This window comes from Phalacrocorax aristotelis, chromosome 11 (genome assembly GCF_949628215.1).
Source record: "Phalacrocorax aristotelis chromosome 11, bGulAri2.1, whole genome shotgun sequence".
Taxonomy (NCBI): Eukaryota; Metazoa; Chordata; class Aves; order Suliformes; family Phalacrocoracidae; genus Phalacrocorax; species Phalacrocorax aristotelis.
In genome coordinates, this window is record NC_134286.1 from 2,628,781 (window position 1) to 2,653,066 (window position 24,286).

Consider the following 24,286-nt stretch of genomic DNA (forward strand, 5'->3'; position numbering starts at 1 on the left):
ATATATACTTGTCTTACTCTATATATGCCCACACATAGGCGTGTTTAACAACTCATAAAATATCCAGGAACTACTGCCACAGGAAAGAGGCAGCTACAAAACGCTGGCAAGCCAAGAGCACACCCATTCACACCAGCACAGAAGCTAGAATGTACATAATCTTTTTTCAACACTTATTCTTTATATTGTTTGTGCGTCTCTGAATCTAGAGAACGTAATTAAAAGACAGTGAGGTTACAATTTTCATATCAGATATTGCACGGTACAAAAGAGTTTGCACCCCACAACATTAATTACATTTGCTACAGCTAGCAGATGGCCTTGGAGTGACTTCAATGTCGTAATTCATACAAGCTGCACATTCCCTTTTTAATGACATCAGCAAATCCCTGGAGCAGTTCATAGTGGCAGCAAAGAAAAAGAAACTGCATGCCAGGAGTCTAGCATAAATTATAATACATTAATTTAGGGAGAGGGTGAAGACAGGGAAGGGAAATACCCACGTTGAACACAAGTAGGTAGCCCTGCCTGGGAAGCTGAACATGATTATTTTCATTTTTAAGCTCCTCGTTTAAAAAACTCAAGCATCCAGCAAATGCATTTAACTACATCATAACGCTTTGGCTATCGGTGTCACACGAATCATTTTTGTTGAGAAATTTGAAAAAAGTTCCTCAAGTACTACATTTTACAGGATGGCCACCACCTTTGAAAGTGTATTCCACTTATATGCAAAATTGCAGGTAAAAAGGCAGGCCTATGCTATTTTATGTTAATACGTGATTCTTTCATCTTTTCAGTTTCCCTGATCTGAATTTTTTCATCATGATGAAAACGTGTTTTAAAATGCTTGTGACAAGTTTATTTTCTCTTTATTTTTATTTGTTTATATTAAAATAAAGAGGAAGCTATCACTTTTCCATTAAAAGCATCACTATAGCACATAATTTTCAGTGACTATGTCACCCAATACCCACAGCGAGAGCTGTGCTCTCACACCCTTTGGAAGGAACTGTTAGTACCATTATACCAGTACATTCCCACATAATTTCGTGTGACAAAGACCTCGGAGTACAGGTGCAGTTCCACTGGCAAAGCTACAGTTTTGCTTGGAAGGCTCCTGCTCGCACACGTCCCTTAAACCTCCTGCCAAGCGAAATAAGAAACGCAAGCAAAAGCTGGCCTACAAGCATTTACATTAAGACGATCACTAATCAAAGCTTGTCATGCCACTCTCCAGCACAGCTGTACCGCAGCAGTTTGACACGCAGACGTGCCTACAGGCACCTTTATACATTTTATCATGAGCCTCCTGACTTTAATTCTTACGTAAGTGACAGCATCCTGACTTAGCAGAGTTTTAAAAACTGAAAGCTCTGCAGGTTGGAACGGTTCACTTCATAAATTTTAAAACCACTGTTATAATCTAAACTGATTAGCTGGAAATTCATACATCTGCCCAGAAATTCACATATTTGCCAGGTATGTCGTCAGAGATAAGTAAATTATTAAAAATAATAAAGCAGACCAATGAAATTATTATCAAGACCCAAAGGTCTTAAGACTGTGCCTCTGTAACTGGTTCTGGGCAGGTGGCAGCAGCCAAGGACTGCGAGTTCAGAGCACGCGATGTGCGTAGAGTAACTGTCCCATACACGTGGTTCCAGCAACTGGTCCAGTACTGCAGCTCATCATTAGCCACACAAACACAGACTCACAGAGTCTTCACTCCAGGAAGAGTTAAGATTAGCCCATTTAACATCCCACTTGGTGACGTTAAGCTATCCAGACGTACTGGTGACTAAAGATAGCGGGTTGCAAGGAGACACAACCACAATATGGTAGGGCACTACTGAAGTATTACATAAAACATCCACACCCTTGTGAAAAGCCTAACAATTGTAATGAGAAGAACATGTGTAAAGGAAGGTTTTAATCTCAGCTGCAGACAAATTGAGCGGGGGAATTTTATCTACCAAGTAGACTGGATCCAAATCTGGGATGCGGGGATCACCTGCACCTTTCCATCCCATTCAAGAGTTGTTTTTTGCTTATTGCCCCTTGGAAATACATCAGGTGTTTTGGTTTTTTTTTTTTTAATTCAGTGTGCCCAGATAGGGACTGGCAGAAGACATCATTCACCAAGGAATTGAATGAGGCAGACAGTAAAGGGTGGATGGCCTTAAGTTTCAGCAACATATCAGCAATGTCATATTATTTGGAAAATGGTTTCAAATTATGCTAATCATTGGCTGCTTTTTGGTCCCCAGCTGGTATAAATGATACAGGTAACATATACGAGAGAAGCAAATTTTAACAAAACCCAAATACATACATAATCTATCAACACCACTATCAGCTTCAACATGATTCTCATACAGATCATAAATAAGAGCACAGTGAAGTAATGAAAAAAAAAAAGATAAAAGGTATTTCTACAGTCCCTTGTTTTCATTATGCATGATACTCCTCATCTAGATGCCATTATTCCCTTGATTTCCATCCATTTCAGTTCTGACAACACTCAAGTCTTATTTCCCCTTCCACGTTTATCTTCTTTTCATAGGCGACTGCACTGCGTTTGTACATCGTTACGGTCAGTGCGGCCAGCGCTGCTCTGACACCAGTCTAAGAGCACACTTCTTCAGAAGTCAGCGTGTCACATTCCCGTACAACTTACTACAGAGAGTACAGAGCAAAAGCAGTTGATAAAGAAGTAAAGTGGCCTCCTCATCTGTGGCCCAGTACAGAAACAAGGGAAATAGACCTCCTTTGAATGCAACAGCTACCGAAAGTGCTACTGTCGCTGGTAGCCTGGCCATCAGCTCTGGCTACGGCTGGCAAACAGACGGGTGGTACAGCCACCACGCTACCCCTTTGCTTCCTGCAACCCAGAAAAAAGGAAGCCCAAAAGACACTAACTCAAACAAGAGCCACACAGATAAATAAATACGTATATCTGCTTATTTTTCAGCTTGCTCTAACAGGACAGAAATGATAAAGCCAACAAGCTTTTATATTCTCCCCCCCACCCTTAACCTGATATTCTAGATTAAAAAAAAAAGACAGACAAGTAATTGGGAAACCAAATCCCTGATCCCACTATAAACAATGAATACACTCAGATGTTATTGCCACGTTGCCAGGTAAAAGCACCTTGCAAGAGAGGCTCCTTTAATGAAGATCAGACCACAGCTCCTCGCAGACCTACTTGTCTGACCATCTGCGTATGTGTAACAGTTCTAACTTTCGCTTAGAACTACATTTATCATAATGCCTTTACTCCAGAAGTAACCTACTACAGGACACAAGGCTACCTGAGAAGTAAGACACTCTTACACTGAAACGATACAAAATATAGTTTCCAACTTGCTATTTTAAAAAATAGAAAGCAAAAGCATAGTTACAGAACGCTTTCATTGTTAGAGCAGAGGAACACAAGTCCAAGCTCGTGGACATGACACACATCTTGCAACATACTTTAAATAATTTATCTCAGATTAATCAGAGCCCATGTGCAGTCTTTCTGTTGCACCAAATTTTCTCCGAAATGTTATTTGGAAAATTAAATACCATACTTCTCATGTCACCAAGCCAGGACAGCCACTCACCTGTCACCATTGTTACAGAACTGGACTGCAACCACTTTGTCCTAAATAGGAGGGAGGAAAAAAAACCAGTAGTAAGTGCTTTGTAGGCTGAAACACTCATCCAAAAAGATCTTAATGATGAGCTTCTATTTGGCAAATTGCATCTTCCCATACAGCTCCTACAATATACTATCTTACAAATTCAAAAACAGAAAAGTCGTATTTGAAGTTAAAACTTCCCCAGGCATATTGTGTTAAGCATTCAAATGGAAAACTTCAGAGAGGCAATGGTTTCGTGTGGCTCCAGAAGTAGCTCAGAGACAGATTCGATTTCCGACTCAGTCCTCCTGACACTCGGACATTCAGGAGGAAGAGGCTGCAGCCCTGCTCTTGCCTGAGCACAGAATTCCTGCACAGTGCCACAGGACCATACACACCCCGGGGTAAGCTCTGCCTGGGAAACTCTGTACCTTTGAGATTCTGCAGAATTAGCAGGGATAAGGAACCCCAGGAGCTCACAAGGCCTAGCAGGAACAGCACTCAACGGATGGAGAGAGCATGATTTAACCAAATAAACGATCACAGCACGTTGCCATTTTTAGACCTAACATTAAAGTGCATCAAAATATTTCATTTAAAAAATTGGCTTTATTTCCACTTTTAAACTGCTGAGAAACTAATATTATGTTTTAGACGTGGTTTTGCCTTTTTTACTTTGCTAAATTCTTGTGTTGGCTACACACACTTGCTATCTTTACTCCCACTGACGTCTCTAGCTCCTGATAACCAAGTGTCCAATTCGGGATTGTTTTCGGAGTGGGCTGACAGCAGCCTGTGCTATTAAGAGCAGACTTTCAAAAATTAAAGGAATTACAGTTTGTTCCAAACCTGAACTGCTGAATGTAGAAAACATTTTTTTTTAATGGGCAAAATACTTGTTGGATTTGTTGACTTGAAGCTCCGAGACTTAAATGTGAGACCCGTGACTCCCACTGAAGTTCAGTGAATCAATTTAGACGTCAGCCTTAATCCATAAAATATTGTTAAGGTGGGCAGCTGGGCTATTAAAGTTCAAAGACAAATGCTCCAAACCCCTCACAAGTGACAGCCCTATCAGGGTTGCTGTAAGCTGGCCTTTCTGATACATTGCTTACCGTGCATGTAATAAATAATGCAATCATCACCTGCTCTCCGTAACAACTAAGAAATGAAGAAAGATTTGGTACTATTTTAGTGACACTTCTTTACGGGGTTTCATTAAAACTGAGACATTCAGCAGCTTTAACAAAAGCTATCAAGACTCAAGCTTCAAAACTAACATTGAAAGTCATCGTACAGATACCTAAAATAGTTTGAGTTTTTACAAGAACCCTGCTGCATTACCTGAGGAAGGATGCTTTTAAGCTTGCTTTATTTTCTAAATGAAATTACCACCATGATCCAAAAGTTTGACTCACTCTGAAGCCAGAATTACTTTGGTTTTTCTTGTTATGTGCATTTGTGGTGTCAGCTCAAGTGAAATACTCAACAGGAAATTTAATAGGAAAAATAATCACACCGTGCATGAAAACTGCTTTAATTCCTCATTCCAACACAGACTTTCTCCAAGAATACGGGAAAACCATCTAGCCCCTCAGTTTCCTGGGGGAAATGAAATACACAGAGCACATTTTGCACACACCTCCTGCCTCAGAGGAATTTAAAAATAAACATACCACCAATTTTCAGTGTTGAGAGCCAACTCAGCTCTAAAAACAGAAAACAAGTCAAATAGCATGTACAAAATCAAAGTTCCTGAAACAAGGTAAAATAGGGAAAAAAAGGATTTGCTTTCCGATTCAGCTCTTACCGTATGAGATTCTAACTCGGCCATTTTCTCCGGAGATTCCGAGCCCAAATAATAAATTCTGATCACGTGGTCAGTACTGCCTGTTGCAATGAACATGCCACCTAAGACAGACAGTTTTCTGTGAGAAGAAAAGCCATCCAAGGAACAACTAATTTTAATTACTGCTTTATTGCCAAAGCAGCAAACTACAGCTTTGAACAGAAAATTTCAATGCAACCAAAACCTATGTCCCGAACAAAGCTGTTGACTCTGACAACTTCTGTTATGATCTGTATTTTCTCAGGCCGTATCAGCTTTAGGGTAACTATGAGCTCTACAATATTTTCCAGTGGCAAACCTTCCTGACCAAAGGAAGAGAATATTGCAAGTTACAACATTCATCCAACAAACTATTCTGCTTTCCCTCAGAAATCACCACAGCGCTCTCCATCAGCCTGTGCGGAAAATTACACGGGAAATAGTTTCACGTTCTCACAGGTAAATATAAAATAAAATATTTAAGCGCATCTTCGATATCTATTTGAAGCACATCAGAGAAATTGTTGCTGAATTGGGAGTCAGTAATTAAGCTATTTTCTTGTCACGTTTGTTCTATTGACAATATTGCACAAAAAGGGCGCTTCCGTGCCATTTACTACATTGAAGTGGTTTTAGTAATTTCAGGATTTTTGGTTTTAAAAAAGGAATGTGCAAGGCTCACACGGCTCTAGAATAGCTCTGAATTTCAGGGAGCAAAAATTAATGAGAAATTACATAATTTTGCTTGTAAAAATCAGTATTTTTGAGAATTCAAAGCTGCAAAGGATGTCAGTTAAGCTGATATTTTCAGACACATTGAACTGATCCTCCTAGAACTTAGCCAAATTTGGAAGATTAACAAGAGCGTAACCTCTGAACTGAGGCCACCCGTCTGCCAGATTTCAAGAACTTTCCACTCAAAAATGTTACAAGATAAAAACCTTAAAAGGATGTTACAAAGAAGAAGCTCTAATGTGCAGAACAACAGACTGAAAGCACAGTCTTCCTTCGAAGTGGTCAAGACATTTTAGCTTAAATTATATTTTTAAAAAAGAAAAAGTAGCTCGTAGCAGACACTTAGCATGGAATATTTCAAACAATCACAATTTGACAGTGCTGTAATTAACTGAAAAAGGGTTTAATACCATTTAAAAAGAAGTAACAGTCTTGTCACCAAAGGAATTATAGTTCACAAAATACCTTCAGCGACCTTACAGCGCATACGTACCGGAACTGAAAGACGAACAAGATATCTGAACACCGGGCCTGGATCTCTCTGCAAATTTTACAGGGCGATCCCTACATGCAACAACACAACATTTTTGCCTTTTATTACTTTATTCCAATGCCATTCCCCAAGAATAGCGCAATGCAGCTCAGCAGGTTAAGTTCAATACAGTCATCCTAAATGTCTTTATTTCAGAATTCTCTCCTAAGTTTGCTAGAACTTTTTCATTTTAGTAATTTTCTTCCTTAGTTTGGTAAGAAAAACCATCATTTTCTAAATTGAAAAGACTCTCCAACTTATTTTACTCACCAGTTCAAATCTACTTAAAACAGAGCCTGGCAAACCATTAGTCTAATAGCGTTTACTCTCTATTAAATACAGGTTTGATACCATCTACTTATGTGCAGATGGCTTAATCATCTTATTAAAAGCAAAAAAACTCTTCTGCCTGTACATTTTGGACAAGGATTTAGTCTTAAAAATAAAAGCTAAAAGTTCTTCCACAACACTGGCTTGCAAAGCACAAAACCCAGCAATAATAGCCCTGATCTCTGCCTCCCCCCGGGCTGTAATGCCGTAGACTCCCCAACACATCTAAGAACGCGCTCCCTGCCCCACACACTGGTATAGCACTCATGCACAGTGTGTCTGCGGGAGAACATATCCCGGGAAACCCACTCATTGAGAAAGAACACACCCTTGTTTAATTATCCCAGCATTCCTCTCCACACTACAACTCAAAATAAATTTGTCCTTTATTTAAGATAATTATAATTATCTAAACCGGCTTACTTAAATTTCATGGTGTTAGCATGCCACTGCCAGAAACAGATTGTTCCGTCAGCACCAGTAGAAGTGAGGTATCGTGTTGTTCCTTTCCTTGCTGGAGAGAACTAAAAATAAAGTTGTAACAGTTAAACCAGCTAATTTCTTTCTCCCCTTACTTACTGGAAACTTGTAAATGGATGTTGACAAGAATCTCTTTCACGAACACATTAGCTTTCTCCCCGGGAGTACAGAGAGCAGTATCGGGGATAAGCACAGAATCTGAGCTTCCATAAAAATAAAGCTGAGTAATGGAAAATACCTACATTTTGGCTAGAAAGTCATTGTTTCTACCACACAAAAGTTAGTAAGTTGGAGATATGAAACAAGCCTAGACCATTCTAATGGGGCAACAAGATGAGCAAATACTTCTTTCTAGGATAGAACTGGATCAAGCATGGTAACAAAGACAGGAGTCTCTCACTTTAATTTCTGCAGCAATACCTTTAATCCTCTGGCTACTTGGTAATTTGATAAAGGAATCGAGCACTGCTTCCTCACAAAGCCATGACTGATTAATTTCTAAATTACCAGAGTTTTACAGAAAGCTGAGGAATGTATGTGAATAAAATAATATACAAAACAAAAACAAGGTTGTAAAATATGTTTCCAAAACAATCACCTTAAAGCAGGTAACTCACAACGTAGTTGAACTCAGACAGAATTGGAAGCATAGGCAAGAGGGGAGAAACGAGACTCCAGGGACTGCTGGCATGATGGAGAAGACGGTGATGAATCAAAGGCAGCAAGCCTCCAGAAGAGAGGGATTCTGAGCCAAACATCCCCACTCGTTCTCCCCTCTATGTGCGTAACCTGCCAAATCGCAGGGATTGTCTTTTTTATCCTGGAATTGTGTTTTGTTGGAGGTTTCTGCCTGGCTGTTGTGGCTTTTTTAAAGCTAATAAACTGCAAACTACTAGCCATTATTGTCCGCGGCACCACTAGAGAACTGAGTGCTGGCAGTTTAGTGATTTTTTTCCCCCACTCTGCTATTGCTCAATGGGCACTTGCTACCAACTGAAACTGCCTGGGCACAAGCGCAGACCCTCTGCGAACCCTGATCTGCGCTGCACTGCGGCTGCTGCAGCGTCTAGGTACACTACAACACCCAGATCAGCTTCTTACGGTACAGGCTAAGATAATGAGCAAATAAGACATGTGGAATAAAGATTTTTAGCTGACAGTGTTCCCCTGAAAAATAAACGTCCTCTACGAACAAACAACTGTGGGGTCAGTCGCTGTGCAAGGACTACCTCCAAAGATTCCAGCCATGTCTCCCTGGCTCAGCTAGTTGATTTGATGCTCTCGGTGATCATGCACTTTTCTAGACCTAAGGTAGAAGCAATGGGACCACAGAGTTACAGGCAGCTGGGAGAAGCAGGATCGTCCCCTCAGGCAGCATTGGCCACCACACAGGAGTGAGTTTGCCAGGAAACACCACCCTCAAATTGGGGCAAATCTACACTGCCAAACAGAGATTAAAAGGTAAGTTTTATCCCTGATTACTAACCCACATCTCTTATTACCCTTTTAACTCAAGGGTTTAGGACAAAAAAGGTCATTCCTTACCTGTATGGAAGTAATGGAAGCCGAATGGCCCTGCAGTACTGCGACTGGGGCGCAGGTTCGAAGACACCATACTCGGACGACTTTATCGCAACTGCCTGCAGCAAGCAGGGTGTTCTCGTAGTTAACGGCCATGTCTGAAATTTCAGCCGAGTGTCCTCGCAACGTTGAGAGCAGGCGCCCATCATCTGTAGCCCAGATTTTGACCAAACAATCATCTGACCCCTAATGCCACACAAAAATTTCCAAAGATTATATAAAAGAATATGTGTTATGGGTACATAACACACAGGTACGCTGAAGAGGAACAAGGATCTAAAACACCACCGCGCCGTGATCCTGCCGGAAGAGCAACTTGGCGGCATTCCACAGGGACACAACTACCTGAGTCTGGGAATCATCTTGTGGGGTCAGGGGTTTAGATATTTATAAAACAGAAGCCACCATCATATGTTTCATACTCAGATACGACCACTGCTGCTAACACAACTCCTCTCAGTACAGTTCTGTAATGATTTATGTAAATTTAACAAGATAAAAATGTTTCATTACATACTACCAAAAGATATATTTACCTGTGTGAGCCAGATCAAGCCAGTAGTAAAATCAAAGTGATCGAAGCCTTAATCTCTAAGGAAAGAGAGCACTTAAGCATCTGAGGGACCTTAGAGTTTGTGCCACGCTGCTAGAGCTGTAAGGCAGCTGTACCATGAGTTCAGTTTTTGCAACAGAATAAAGTTGGACCACTCAAAGAGAGAAACGGTGCAGCATCGTGTGCAACTGAAATACTACGTCAGTGAGATTTCAGTTCAGGACAGGGCACAATTCAAAAGCATATCCAATGTGGATCGCTGCAGAATACTTTTACCTACTGTAGCCCCTACATAATTTCATACTCAATCCCAATATTGCCAAGAATTTTTAGACCGTTCACATATGTCAATAATACACTGAACAATATGAAAAAATGTGAATACTGAACAATATGGTAAAAACGAACAATACTAATACTAGTGGCTAGGATTGCCACTATATATTCAGAAACATAACAATGAAACGAACTACAGTACCGACATCATTTGACTTTAAATTTTATTAACTGCAGGTATATTTGAAGACAAATCACTTTCAGCTCTTCATATAAGTGCAGATGAGAAAGATTTCTTTATCATGTAAACAAAAATGGAACGGCCCTCATATGACCCAGAATAACTATCCTAACATCATCTCTATTTGACCAATTCCTAATGAGTGAAGCTAGCAAGAACACAAAGACAACAACTGGCCTGCCAGGTAATCTGTTTCTAAACACCTATTGATAAGGGACAAGGGCAAAGACAAGACATTAACAGTTAAAAGATGCATTATTCACTTGACAGATCTGTTAATTTTTAAATATGCACAACAAAAAGCAAGGGCACTATCATAGAAATGGAGAAAAAACTTAGAATAATATCCATATATTCACTGACACACTACAAATTCTAGAAAGATAATTTAGTGGAGGAGTAAACTGCAGATGAAGTAACGAGGTCTTCTATTTATCATCAGGTTTTACTGAAATGTAAGGAAAGGACTGCCAGCATTTCCAAGGTTACCGGAAGGTAAAATGTAGTTTTTTAAAAAAAAAAAAAAAAGTGTTAAGATTTAACCCAGCAAGCAGCGTGCAAATTAATTCCAAATCCCAGAAGACTGCAGGTGCCATCCAGTAAGAAAGATGATAAATAAAGAAAAACGAGCACGTGTTTCAAGTGACAGTTGCGAGCTCTGTACCAAAACAACCCTGATGAACCGTTCTCCATGGAGAAGCAAAGAGCTGACTAAGTTTCAGTCCACCAGAGCCGTGAGCAATTTTAAAATACCAAGTTAACTGAAAAGTGAAAATTAGCATAGAACGAGATCAGTTTTCCACACATTTTAAGGTTTTTGTTTCTTTCTTTTTCTGGAAGCTGTGTCTCTGTATCAGTCAGTAACTAAGAGGCTGTTGAGGGACTCAAGAAAGAAAGAAATCAAAGCAAGCAAAGCAATCTTCCAAGAAAAGTACAATTTTTAAACTTACCGTAAAAATTCTTCTCCCACTGCGATCAAAGGCTATACAATAAACAGATGACAGATGTCCCAAGATCCTCTTATGCATCTTCATGTGTTGGTAGGTGGATGTTGGGAACAAGTGGCTGAAACGTCCACATCCAGTTAATTGCCTGGCAGAAATTATATTTACTAGAACAGAAAAACAAAACAAGAAGAAAACTAAGACAGTCATTTTGCCCAGAACTGAAAGTAAATAAATATTAAATCAAATATAACATTTGGTAACAACTTTATTATTATAATCCATAAATCTGAACCTCTTCTGCCTTATCAGAACATTCAGTACAGTCTTATATAAAGAAAGCCCGCTCCCAATGAAGCCTTTCAAGCCCTACCACATCACACACTGCACCTGCTTTCCTAACAAAAATTAAAGCAGAATAAGAAGTTCCCACCACACTAGAAGTTAGTCCAATGTTCACTTCATGAACAGGCAACAGATACATTTATTCTATATGGATTTGGAAAACTTAGTAACATACAATTTCCTTAAAGCAATTACAACAAATTTATTTTTAGAGTATAATAATAGTTTATTTTAAGGGCTCTTTTGGTGATTCTTTGGAATGGGTTCCAGATCATATGTGGGAATCAACGGTCTTCCACATGCTCCTCACAACACCATGCTCTTATAAGCAGCATTTCTATGGCAATGTCATTGAAGAATAAGAAATGTGTGGCACTGAGCCCCAGTCAAAAGAATGGCAGGCACAAGAGAAAACTGCAAAAATAATGAATTATTCCATATTGCTAAACCTACGAGTCTTTACAAGAACAGCCCGAAATCTAAATGCACAAAAGTATCACGTAGAAGAGCCCGGTTAGCAGTTTCACTGCGATAATTATAAATCTTTCCACTAGACAAGAAAAGAGGTACGTGCCTTTGCCGGGACACACCACCAAATGAACATCGTTATGGCTGTAGAATACAGAAAGATCCTGATTCTAATCTTTGATTTGATGCATAATTTGAAATCATTTGGGGTATTTAATTTTACCTATCCTAACATATACCACTTGAACTTTCCATTTTAAAGTTGTGAGACTTTTTTTCAATGGCACTTAAAGATCTGACATTGCTACATTGGTGGGTTTTGTTGAGTTCTTGCAATAGCAGGCTCCCTTATCAAGAAACCCCTTATCTTGTTTACTGCACACTGAAGTAGGCAGGGCTCTACAGGAGCGGCATGAAGCTCCTCAGTTCAGCCTTTCAAAACCTTAGTTTAAAAGTAGGGTGAACAATTTGACCCGTTTTCCTAATTGTAACATCATATCATTGCCTACCCACACAAAAAAGATTATGGAATATATTAAAAAAAAAATCTACAAAGTCAAGACACATCATTTCAAAGGGCTACTAACCTGTAACACACTTCTGTACGTTTATAACATTGAAGTATTTATACACAAGCGGAGAGATAAATGGGCAAGTAAAGAAATTGTTTCCAGATTTACAGAAAGTATTTTTGTTCCTCAGTTTTATGCTTGGAAATTTGGAGTATTTTTAATCACTCAATGCAATTGAATCGCTACATCCTAGGTAAAAAAAGTTGCACAAAAGGTGTAGATGTTTGCAGAAGTCATCAGGCTCCCAGCGTGACCTCATCTTCAGTTAATACTTGTTTTTTGTGTAAAAACATATTCAACAATACTAAAAAAGCAAAACACAGTAAACCAAACGAATTTACTACCTACTTACTATTTAGCTGATACCTGATGTTATACGGGAACTACTAAATGGAAACTGTCTCCCCTAGCAAAGTAAAAATGAAATCTTTAACCCTTTTCCCCACCTCTTACAGGAGGGCACAGAGATCCCGTAGCGACAAATGCTGTACAAAGGTACCGTCCGTTTTGCCTGAACGTTTTTGTTTTTACTATTTAAGTATGACAGCTTAAAAGCTAAGTTCTTAAAAATATTACACCTCCCTTTCCCCCACACTGCGGACACTGTTATGCCAACACAGAGATGTAGTCATTTAGCAATATGGTAATTCGGCTGTGCCTTTCAGTGCTTAAATCATTTACATACATAATAACAGCGTATCTGCCTTTAAACAATTTCAAACGCCTTTGAACATTTCTTTTAACCACACAAAGAACTGTGTGAATCAAAAAGGTATACTAGCATTTCAGAAATATTCCCAATAATTACAATATTTTCTGTGTACTACAGTGTTCCCATGCAATCCTTCTGAAAATTTACAACTGCTGTTTGTTGTAAATCACATGAAGGAAAACACTGTGAGGTATGATGAAGAGCGAGGCACCTAACTCACCCAACCTTTCATTTGGCACTGGGCACCTAGCTTTTCCAGTCGATTCCCAGACTTGCAATCAGTTCAGCTTCAGAGGATGTGAAAGTAATTTCACTTTTTTCTGTGTCTCCTTCCCTATTTGCACAATGGGCACAGGACTCCTCAATCTCCCATGGATAATTAAAAAATAAAAAGCACTGCTTATGGAATCCTTCACTCACGAGTTTCAGAGAAATGCAGAACTGCAGTTGTGCCATAAGGAGCACTGACTTTATCAAATCAACAGCGTCTTTGAACAAAAAGTGGCAAGTATTCAACGTATCTGATCCTCACCATAAAAATCCTCAGGGTATATCAGAACTGTACACCACACACAAAAAGCTGTGACTGAGGTCTTTGTCTTCCCACACCTTATAAACTACCACTGCCTTCAAAGGAACTGCAAAGTAAAACACACACACCCCATGAAACAGAATAAACATCCCCAATCCCGGTTCTCATATTTTTTGGTAGAAGATTAATACACAATATCTAAATAGGGAATTACCCACACGTGACAGAAAGCCCCGTGAAATTTGCTTTCTTCAGTACAATGAAGGTATTGTTCTCATAGAGCCCTGATTCCCACACAGGGAATTAGCAACATCGTAGCCCTAAACACTTTTAGCCACCTATCTAATTAGCTGCTGTACTTCACGCCACACTGGGCATAACAGCTGCCAAGTCTACCCCCTCTCTATTTCCTGCCAGGAAAAAAAACTTTAAAAACTGTGTTATGTTATTTCACATAAAAAGTGAGCATATCTAGTCTTCTTGTTAAGAAAAGTAAGTTAGTTTTGTCCACAAATGGAAAGGCTGCCATCTCACATGAAGTTCTTCCCTTCTGGCTGCTGAAATGACTGCTGCCTAGGTGCAGAGGTGCTGCCATCAGAGGGGGGGCTTTCTCTCCCTTAGCCTGCGCTGGGAGCAACCTGCTCCGGCCTCAGCACCAGCACAGCCAGCTTCCTGAGCAAAGCCCTGGCTTACAGACTCATGCCTCCTCAGACTGCAACCTGTAGTACTAACCGAGGGCGACATGGGGTAAAATGCATGCGTTTTTCTGCTGGTTTATCACTGTCCTTGAAGGTCACGCCTTCAGGAAAATTACAGTCCTTAACTGCAAGTACGGGCACAGCTGCAGGGGCAGAGGGGAGTCACATATGCTGTACAACAGTAATTCTTAAATCACATTCCATTCTGCTAGAGATAACAGCGCAGATGTAAAAACCCTTGCAAGAATGCTCACCTAGGAAGGATAAAACTAAAACCCTGCAACAATAACCCATCAGTGAAAACCAGATTTAAAAAATAATGATTGGACACCACAGATTTCAAAGTTAAGTCAGAACTTCAGAAGGAATTAAATCGTTTCAGCGTGGACAAAGTCACCTAACTGCAGCAGTTTTCAAACTGCTTGAGCTCTTCCTCCCCCTACAAAGCCCGTGCCTCGCTCCTATTTTTTGCAAGCAAAACCAGAAAACAGCATCTGGTTTAAAAATAGTCTCTCTAGTACGAAGGGTGATGACTTCACATCATACTATTTTACCTTTTGAGATCAGCACTGTAACTTTGTAATGAGGACATAAAATTTTACAAAGCCAGGGCATGGGGTGAGTAAGCTGTGACCTCAGCGTAGGGCCTGAGCAGGCATGAAGATTGGGTACCGCTCGCAGCGTGCAAAAGAAACTCAAGTCTGGATTTCGTAAGAACACTGGGAAATACACACAGTTGGCTCACACATGCAAAGTACCTGCTCAGAGAGTGGATGCGTGGCCACAAAGACAGCTAGACTCGGTAAAAGCACCAAAAGAACAAAGTGTTCCAGCCCTCGTAGCTGCTGACCTCACGGAACACCTTTACAGCAGAGACACATCATTGATTTTTTGACCTCATCAGAGCTGCTATTCGGCAGGCCTAAGGTAGCCGCATCACCTTGACTCTGAATTTCCATATAGCCGAACCGTTTGTACATTGGGCCCATGTTGTGAACTTTCTGGTTCCAAATTTCATGTTATTTTTCACTAACAACAGTTACCCACATCAAGATTTTCATACTCGGGACAAAACAGCTCTAGTAATCAACTACAGAGGGAAAACAATCCTCTAATCTGCTTTGGGTTGCCTTAAAAAAAAAGTCTCGGACAAAATTGAAGCAGTGTTCAAAAGTGGGTTTATCATATGTGAATAAATCCCTTTGCTGAGGTACTGTGTGACAATCTTCCAGTTTTCTGACTGGAAGAGCACAAAGGAAGTCCTAAACATACCACTACCACAAAACCTGCAAAAAAAAAAAACCTGTCTAAAAGACCATCCTCACCGTATTCACTGTGTTATCCTATCAGCAGCAGAAAGCTAAGACAGCATTTTCCTTCCCACTCCCCCCCCCAGCAGATCTCCACAGACCTTCAAGACTCAACACAGAAATAAGACGTTCCTGAAAACAACTTCCACAGATCAGCACTTTCTCAGAGACTCCCCCAGCCAAAAGATTCCCAGCTCTGCACAAACATGCTGGGAAATGGCAACACTGATTTCTTGCTCCAGTTCCACTGGGCATGACCTTGTATGCTGGAGTACAGATCACAAGGTCCCATCCCAACCCCATCCAGACGGAAAGGCAAACCACCGCAGCTACCGCCTCCGCCAGCTGGGAGGGCGACCACGAGCATTCCCGTTCTTGCAGCAGAAAAGCCACATTTACGGCAGCAAGCTTAAATCTTTATCACTGGGAGGGAAACAATGTAAAAATACTTTTGGCTGCTAGTTCTAGGCCTTATTTACCTGTCTACACAGGCAATTACACAATCATTTCATCTCACTCATGAACACACATCATTATGGGTGTCTATTACTTCAGCCCAACTACCTCAGCAAGTAATTCCAGAAAACTCAATCTGACTAAGCCAGCACAGTATGGGAATTCACAATTAAAACAAAATATTAAAGGGGCTGGGCATACTTCATCTTGGATTTTAAAACAAGACATGCACTGCGGCATCTGTGGCTGTCACTACTCACCAGAAAAAGCACCCATTTTGCACAAATATACACAGAAGTAGTTTTGTGACTTCCGCTTCAGGATTAAGAATGGGGAACGCCAAAACCAAACTCCAGCCTCCTGTACAGCTTAAGTGTAGTCAACTTCTTGTTTTAATATCTTTACACACATTTCCATCTCTTACCAGTAGTTTGTGTATCTACTCCAAGGAGGACTGTATTCTTCCAGGAACCAATACTTGTAAAAATCAGTTCCCAGCTATAAAAGACCCTTTTCCATGTAACACCTTTGCATTTCTTAAAAAAACAATTCATCGGAAAACAGCAAACCAAACAAATCATTCTGTTCTCTACGTCACTAAATAGTCACCAAGCAAGCAGCACAAATCTTTGTCACAATGGCATGATGAACACTGAAGTCCAGTCTGCAGGTGTGGTTCATTAATAATACTGCATATTCCAAAAACGCACAGTCTGATTCTCCTCTTATGAAAGAATTGATCCAAGAGCCCTTATAGAAATACAACTAGAGAAGCTGAGCGTGTGCAATTAATCTATAATCTAGACTGTTAGCGATCCATCAGCCCAACCGCTAACAATAAAGTAACTGTAGAACCAGCCTGAAAGAATACATAGACATGTACCGAAGTAACCATACTAATATATGGAAATAGTTTCCTTTTTTATGTCCACAGTATGACTCATACATTATCAGACAAAAGCAGGAAAAGTACCAATGCAATAGTTCCCTCCGCACTAGTCCAAGGCAAATACCCATTTCTTTTTCATTCAGGAGCCCCACCATTAACTTTGCTGTTCGTCACACTGCTGCCACAACACCGCAGACCTTATGCAAAGCACGCTATCGATTTCAACCACAAACAGCCCAGGTTTTGTCACTCTTGTGTCTGACAAAGATTAATTTTTGGAAATGAAAGAGAAAGCGCAGAAGCACAAATAGAGGAACAGACATGGTAGAAACAGAAGACCACCACCATCACGCCCCTGCCTCCAACGGGATGGGAGCAGCACACCTGAATGGATTCCCTAACAAACCAGGGGAAGCCTACACGTTTGCACAGACACTTACGCAGTAAATACAGGTAAAACACCCTAATAAGAAACAAATCATGACCAGCAAGACTTATATTTATGCCTGCAAGAATCAATTTTGTTTGCTATAAAAATAGCTAATGAAAGTTCAGACCATACAGGGAAAACAGTTCTCAGCTGAAGCAAAACAGGGAAGCTCTCTGATGATATGTGCAAGCTGAATGCCTGCATATATCTGAGTTTTATACAAGTTCTTTATCTAACTGTGTGGTCAATTGAAACTGAAGCAACACAAATGTTGGTTTGGCGATTATTTCCTTTCTGGAGGGGGATGTTGCAAGCAGGCTGGTTTCTGTTGTAATCGAACTAAAATGAATTCTTGAGTTAAAAAAGTTCCCTGGGAGCCAGGCACTTTGTTCTGGCTGAGATTCCTGAATGAAAAGATTGTGAACATGCTCCCGTGCCCACACCTATTCAATCTTAACAAGCATCTGTACATATTATGTAGGTATATCATTAAAAAATCCTCAAGCATATTGCCCTCCAAACAGAAAGTTGGCATGCAAAGCCTTTCAACGTGGCCACAACATTTCAACAGGCATACATACGTTATGGAAGACTCAAGCCTGAATATTGCACAAAGGGTTATTCTGTTGTCAGTAAGAACCCTGGTTTAGACTAATTCGTAGTGAAATGTCAAAAAAGCCATTAATGCAAACCCACAGTCGTGTTTCAGTCAGTAAGAGTAACTTTCAGCTGAAAGAGTAACAAAAACACAGAGAAGGAAAAAAAACACCTTACGTATGTTTCAAAACTCACCCACGTTTGGTGGTTTCCCATAATTTACAGGCAGTTCGGGAGGCCGGCCTCGGTGAAGAGCTGCAAACGCAGATCCTTTCCATAGCGTATGTCTGAAGTCTGTACCAGCAAGATTAACAGCGGGTTAGTGAAACGATCAGCCAAACTGGGTCCAACTGACCTATTCTTCTTCAAATCAAGAGCATCAAGCCCAGCATCCCAAAAGAAGTTCTGTCTTTTTAAACAGTTTGCAGGGATCTAACACTCGAAGACTGCTACTCTGATCTCTAGTTCCTAAGCAATATGACTGTAAATGGTTTGGGCTTATTTTTGCAAGTAGGGGGTCTGAATTGATGGAAATAAGAGAATGAAGAGCAGGCACGCTTTGTATTGAGGCAGGACTGATCTTTGGTATGTTTTCAGCCCTTTTGCAATCCCAGTACCTACAGCACCTCTTCTTATGAGCTGTACATTTGAGAATACACATACACGCACACATTCGCTCCCTGAAAGTGGGAGAAGTGAGATTTTTTTTTTCTTTCCAATAAATCTGTTTTCCTGCAATTGGTGGCAATATGCCCTCCTTTCAGATTCTCCTCTGCACCCCAGCCCCCCCAAAAACATTGTTTTTAAAATGAAGACTTTTCTTTAAAGACTCTCCAGCTACCGGCTGCCAATTGGCCTCAGAGAGCCTCCTCTCTAGAACAATGGTGATTTTTCTGAGACTGTTCAGAGTGCCTCAGAAATTAGACCTGGACTTCTTCCATTTCTGGCCATCTGGAAGGAGAGAAATGAGCTTCCATGGTGAATAAGGACTGAAGCAGAAGGATAGTGCCACAGATTGGTGGATCTGCATATCACCATTCAGATCTCTGAAGCGCACAAGCTTACGTGACTCAAAGAGACTCCGGAGAGCACCTTCTGATTAAAACCCAAACTGTACCACCGAGTATTACAACGATACACATTAAAAAACAGCTCACATACTTTCTAAAATAGATCAAAATAGCTACAAATACTAACAGTAAATGGAAACTTCATACTGATGCACAACTAGGGGGAGCGGAAATCCGTGTACGTCAGCTTTGAGAAAGGTACGCTGTTTTGTATTAGTGAGTGTGGTTTACACACCAAACGGCACGTCGCAGCACCTTTTTCTGAAGGGGAAAAAAACCCACCATAAATCTAGTAGAAACCTCTTTGCAATAAATTTATTACACGGCTTAGGAAGCACTACATCCTTCAGTGATGCATCTAGCCTCTGACCCCTACTTCACCTAAGAAAATTCCATTTCCCTACACAAAAATGTTTATTTTCTCTTTACGTTTTGTTGCTCTTTTCTTCTAAGACACAAACTGAGTGTGAAACGAAGAAGTGTTTCTCTGCAGGACTCCCTGCAAACCTGAAATTCTCCCCCCAGCTGTAACAAAGCACAGGCAAAACAAGATTCTGTCCCAAAACTTTCCATAAGGAAACGTGTTTGCAAACAGCACATCCCTCCAGGTGATATCCAGTGGATCAGCAGAATGCTACGGTCCTCGTTAGCATCAGAGCGTGACTTCACAGGATGAGGTAAATTAAGTGCTCAACTGCCACTGAAACAGGAAGGTCCTGCTCTCCCATCCCTCCTCCTCTCCCAGAAGGATGCTCCTGCTGCCTGTGTCACCTCCAGCACTCTGATCCTTCCATGAGCTAATTTAATTCACTGCCACAGCAATAACAAATTTTTGCAACATTTTAGCTCTCTGAATCAGCACATCATGGCATCAAATAAGTTCTGGCTCCTACAGGGAAGAAGTGGCAGGGGCATGGAGTGAGGAGGGAAGGGAGGAACCACTCTTTTCAATAGCAGATGGCTCTCAGATCTGTTTAGTTATAACAAAAACTGTGCTCTCAGGATCGTTATCTCAAGCAGAGCAGTTTTTCTAAAGGAATAGGACTGGTGTTCTATTCATGAGAGGAATAGGGGGCTTCCGTTCAAATTAACTTTAAGCAAGGACAAGCAGGAATTGTCACTGAAGAATCAGTCTCCCCTTCTCCCACCCTCTAAACGCCGACCCAAATGCCACCCTGCCCATCAAGCTGACACATCTGCCTGCATGGCCAGGGAATCAAATAATGGAACAAATGGAACAAATCAGCCTGAAAAATAGCCCAGAAAAGATATAGGCTGCTGTGTTATTTTAGACACAGGCATGTAGATAGGTCTATGAAAGAAACTGGCTATTTTTCAGGCTATTTTTCTAATCCAGTTCATCACATCGTTTACACAAACACCAGTCCTACATGCTGAGAAGGGAAGGGAGGGGAAGCAAGGACAAGATCAGGCAACTGTAAGCAAGAGCGGCTTAAGACAGCGTTCTCAACCAAAGAAAGAGATATGTAACAGGGCCAGCAATAACTGCACTTTAGCAAGGCTGCAACAAGAAAGCAGGAGCCAACAAGCACAGGAGACAAACCAGGGTTCATGCAAACACACACAGAGAGCACAATATGAATCAAAACAAAAGGGATTCTGATCATTAAAATAAAATTCAATCACATGTAAATTGAGAAGCTTACCTTTCGCTGCCCTTAATAGAGACTGGCGCCCGACACCTAGCAAAGTCTGCACACCTAGGACACTCTGTGGGATTTCCTTGTCTAAAAGGGGTCCAAGCCTCTCACAGATCCTAAGAAGATAATCCGGAGGGATGTGTGCATTGACAGCCACCTAAACATATAAACAACGCAGCCGTTTGAGAATGGTTTTATTCTTGCTTCTGCTGGTATTTCTTTGTTTGGTTCATATTCAAGTGTTAAAGTTACTGAAACGAAGTCCAAAACCCCTGAAACCCCCTCAAAATTAATTATACCAAAGACATCTTTTAAATTGACATGGAGTGTTGAAAAAGTCAGACCAGAAATTCCAGCTGGTGGTAGCTACAGTTGTCATTTAGGATACCCCTCAACAACAACCAAAAATCCCTGAAACTCAGAGTTCCCGGCACAGTACTCTCTGATCAACAAAGTATCGTCTGTGGACTTTTTGGTTTTTAAGCATGTTTTACCCTTCAGTTCATTCTCTTCCCTTACAGTATTTCTCGCTCAGCTGAAACACCCTTGCCAGACACTCACATTACTTTAAGAAGCACATGTGCTAAAGCCTAAAAACCCTAAATATTACCCTAAAAGCAATACCCAGCCTCTGGTTTTTAGCTACTTGGAATAAGTATCTTTAAGACCCACATGTGTAGGCTCTGCTCCTAATTTGTCGGCTCAAGAAAACATTCTTCTTTTTTCCCCTTTAGACAGAGACTGTTTTCTATGGAAAGACAATAGTTTTTCCAACAGTCTGTTCAAACAGCAAATAAATTGTGCCTCATTATCCAGAATGTCCTACACTTGCTTGACTTTTACTATATTTACTAGCTGGCAGTACAGACTCAACATCAGAGCTCATTTAGCTCCTTCAACACAGGACATACAGCCACATCCACCTCCTTTTTAAAGATCAACTGTAAGAGGTCACTCAGCTCCTAAGTACCTGTGACCGAAGATGGAAAAAATATTTGTATCAGAACTATTTACGACTTTGGTATCTGTTGCAATATTATGAAGAGATCGTCAGAAACCAGTTTTTTGTTTTACCAAGCCACAAACTGAAGCCAAATAATACTAAAGCTGACCTGAAAGGGCCAGAAGGGTGCTCATGGTAAAGAAATAACAGCAGGCATGTGCCTGCACACACCCCTCTCTCCTACATGACCACTTCAAACGTGGCCAGTCACAGGCCGATACCCAGCGACAGGGCTGTGAGCGCTCACAAACCCATGCAGTTCCCTCCCAGCAGGGCAGGGCAAGTTTTTGTGCAGCTGCAGTGAGCCAGAACAATTCCCCAGCCTGGCCAAAACCACGACCGAGCTCCTCTCTGCATCAGCTCCAGCGCTCATCTACTGCGGAGGGAGCCGTTTCAGCTCCCTGGCTAGGAATGCTCACCCGACAACTGAAGGAAAAGGTTTTCTGCCAGGTTTAGCAAAGTTGACTGTGATTCAGAGAGGTGTCAGAGCTGGTGGAAAGCAAGCAACAGGACAACTTCTTTCAACAGCTGAACATCATCAGATAGGCCCAGCTATCCTGCCTACCCAGACCCCAAGGATATGCCCAGCTCCTGCCCTGGCACACCGGAGGGAGCGGCACGCATCGGGAAGGAGGAAAAGTTAAGTACTTCACTCAGACCTGCTGCCAAAACATTGTTCACTGAACTATGTCATCAAACAGATTATTACTACATGTCATTGGGAAATCGTTCGTTCCAATTGGGCAACAGCAGTGGTGCTACGGGACTCAACGCAGTGAGTCATGTGTTGTATAATGTAATCACCTGCAGCACAAGCAGGAGGGACTCCATCCCACAAATAAGATTTTAAACAAACAAAAAAAAAAGGAAAGGCTTTTCTAGTGATAAATAGAAATTATCATTTAACTAAACCCAATCAAAGACCCTTCCAATCTGAATGGAAATTCTTACAGAAGAGAGACAGGATATGTGGGGAAGCCTTTCAGTCACTGCACATTAAAGATTCGGCTCTGGCCTTTTGATGGAAACAGAAGGATCGTACCTCCGCGGGAAAGATAAACCTCATGTCTGCACTAACATGGTCCCATTCCATGACTTTTCATACTGTGAGCATCAAGGAATGACTCCACAAACGCCCTCTTGCACTGACCGGTTTCTCGAGCCATCCTAACTCCCCCCTGCCACATATCATAGAGTTCCAAAATTGCGTTGGTACCTTCCCAATAAGCAGGAATTGCCTTTCATTATAAATTACATGATATAACAGAAGTCAAAATGAGATTAAAGGATTATCCAAACTTTTGTATTTGCCTATCATTCTTACTCATTCCTGAAATATTAGAAATGCGTTCACGCTACAAAATATTTTCGTATCCTGTGCCAGCCTCCCTTTGGTACGTGAGGGATCTGAAAGGACCTGAAACAAAGGTAATTCTAAAGAGAGAATCTGCGATTTAATAAAATCTGAGTATAAAAATCTCTTTTACATCTCCGATCATTAATAACATGCTTCTCAGTCAACAATTGCCTATCCTAGCAACTTATCAAGCTTAAGATTAAAAAGAGTAACCAATGCTGTGGAATTTTACATTTTACTTCTAGGGTAGGAAAAAACAAACCATACCACTCTCTGGAAATATAAAACTCCACAGGAAGTCCAAACCCTTCTCCTAGTGCAATGCAGCAGAACGCTTCCCTTTTCACTCAGGAGCACGTTGTTGAAACATCGCCGCTGTTCTACGTCTAGAGTGAGGTGCTGCATTAAGCCTGGCAGCAAATACCCTACTGTGGAGGCAGAGCACAAGTTATTCAACAAGCAGTCCTGGTTACCTCGGCGCACCTACTCAGAAACAGAGAGGGACTTTGCTGCTTAAAGATCTGCAGATTAAGCCGCGGTTTTATAAAGACTAGCAAAGGGAGCGAACACCAACACATGTGCAGACCGGCCAAGGCTCCAGGATGAAAGGCGGATGCCCAGACTCCCGGAGCATGTGGCAGTTATCTGCCTACGCCTGGTGGTAATTTGCCAGGGACATCCAGGCGTTAAGCAGCTCAGGATACCAGACATCTGCTTGATCGCTACCCAGACCAGGAAAGTTGGCAAATCCAGCACGGAGCCAGAGTTACATCGGCACAAGCGAGCTGCTGAAGCATCCAGACTTTAGTGCAGTTTTATTAGACTCTGAACTTTTCTAAGCGACATTTAATGTGGAGCACATTGCACAGACTAGGCGCATATCAAAGTGACCACTCACTTCACTGACACGCCCTACTCACTAGATTTGCCACCTGCAGTCAGAACCATGCCATACTAAAGAAGAAAGGCTGTATTGCGCTTCTTTCCCTGCATGTTTTAATGTTTCTAGAAGCCAGAACAGCCCAACTAAGTGGCTCTTTAATGTGAATATTATCAC

The 24,286-nt window shown here is 41.1% G+C and overlaps 1 protein-coding gene across 1 annotated transcript in view; it reads right to left on the bottom strand.

Moving 5' to 3' along the window:
* BRWD3 (bromodomain and WD repeat domain containing 3) overlaps nucleotides 1-24,286 on the bottom strand; it is a 61,167-nt gene that overhangs the window by 30,788 nt on the left and 6,093 nt on the right. The window contains exons 5-12 of the mRNA XM_075106610.1: nucleotides 20,876-21,026; nucleotides 18,334-18,432; nucleotides 11,136-11,296; nucleotides 9,080-9,301; nucleotides 7,478-7,578; nucleotides 6,686-6,756; nucleotides 5,440-5,540; nucleotides 3,612-3,652 (exon numbers count right to left, since the gene is read on the bottom strand). Of these exons, the coding sequence (XP_074962711.1) occupies nucleotides 3,612-3,652; nucleotides 5,440-5,540; nucleotides 6,686-6,756; nucleotides 7,478-7,578; nucleotides 9,080-9,301; nucleotides 11,136-11,296; nucleotides 18,334-18,432; nucleotides 20,876-21,026 (947 nt within the window). The remainder of the gene's footprint in view (nucleotides 1-3,611; nucleotides 3,653-5,439; nucleotides 5,541-6,685; nucleotides 6,757-7,477; nucleotides 7,579-9,079; nucleotides 9,302-11,135; nucleotides 11,297-18,333; nucleotides 18,433-20,875; nucleotides 21,027-24,286) is intronic.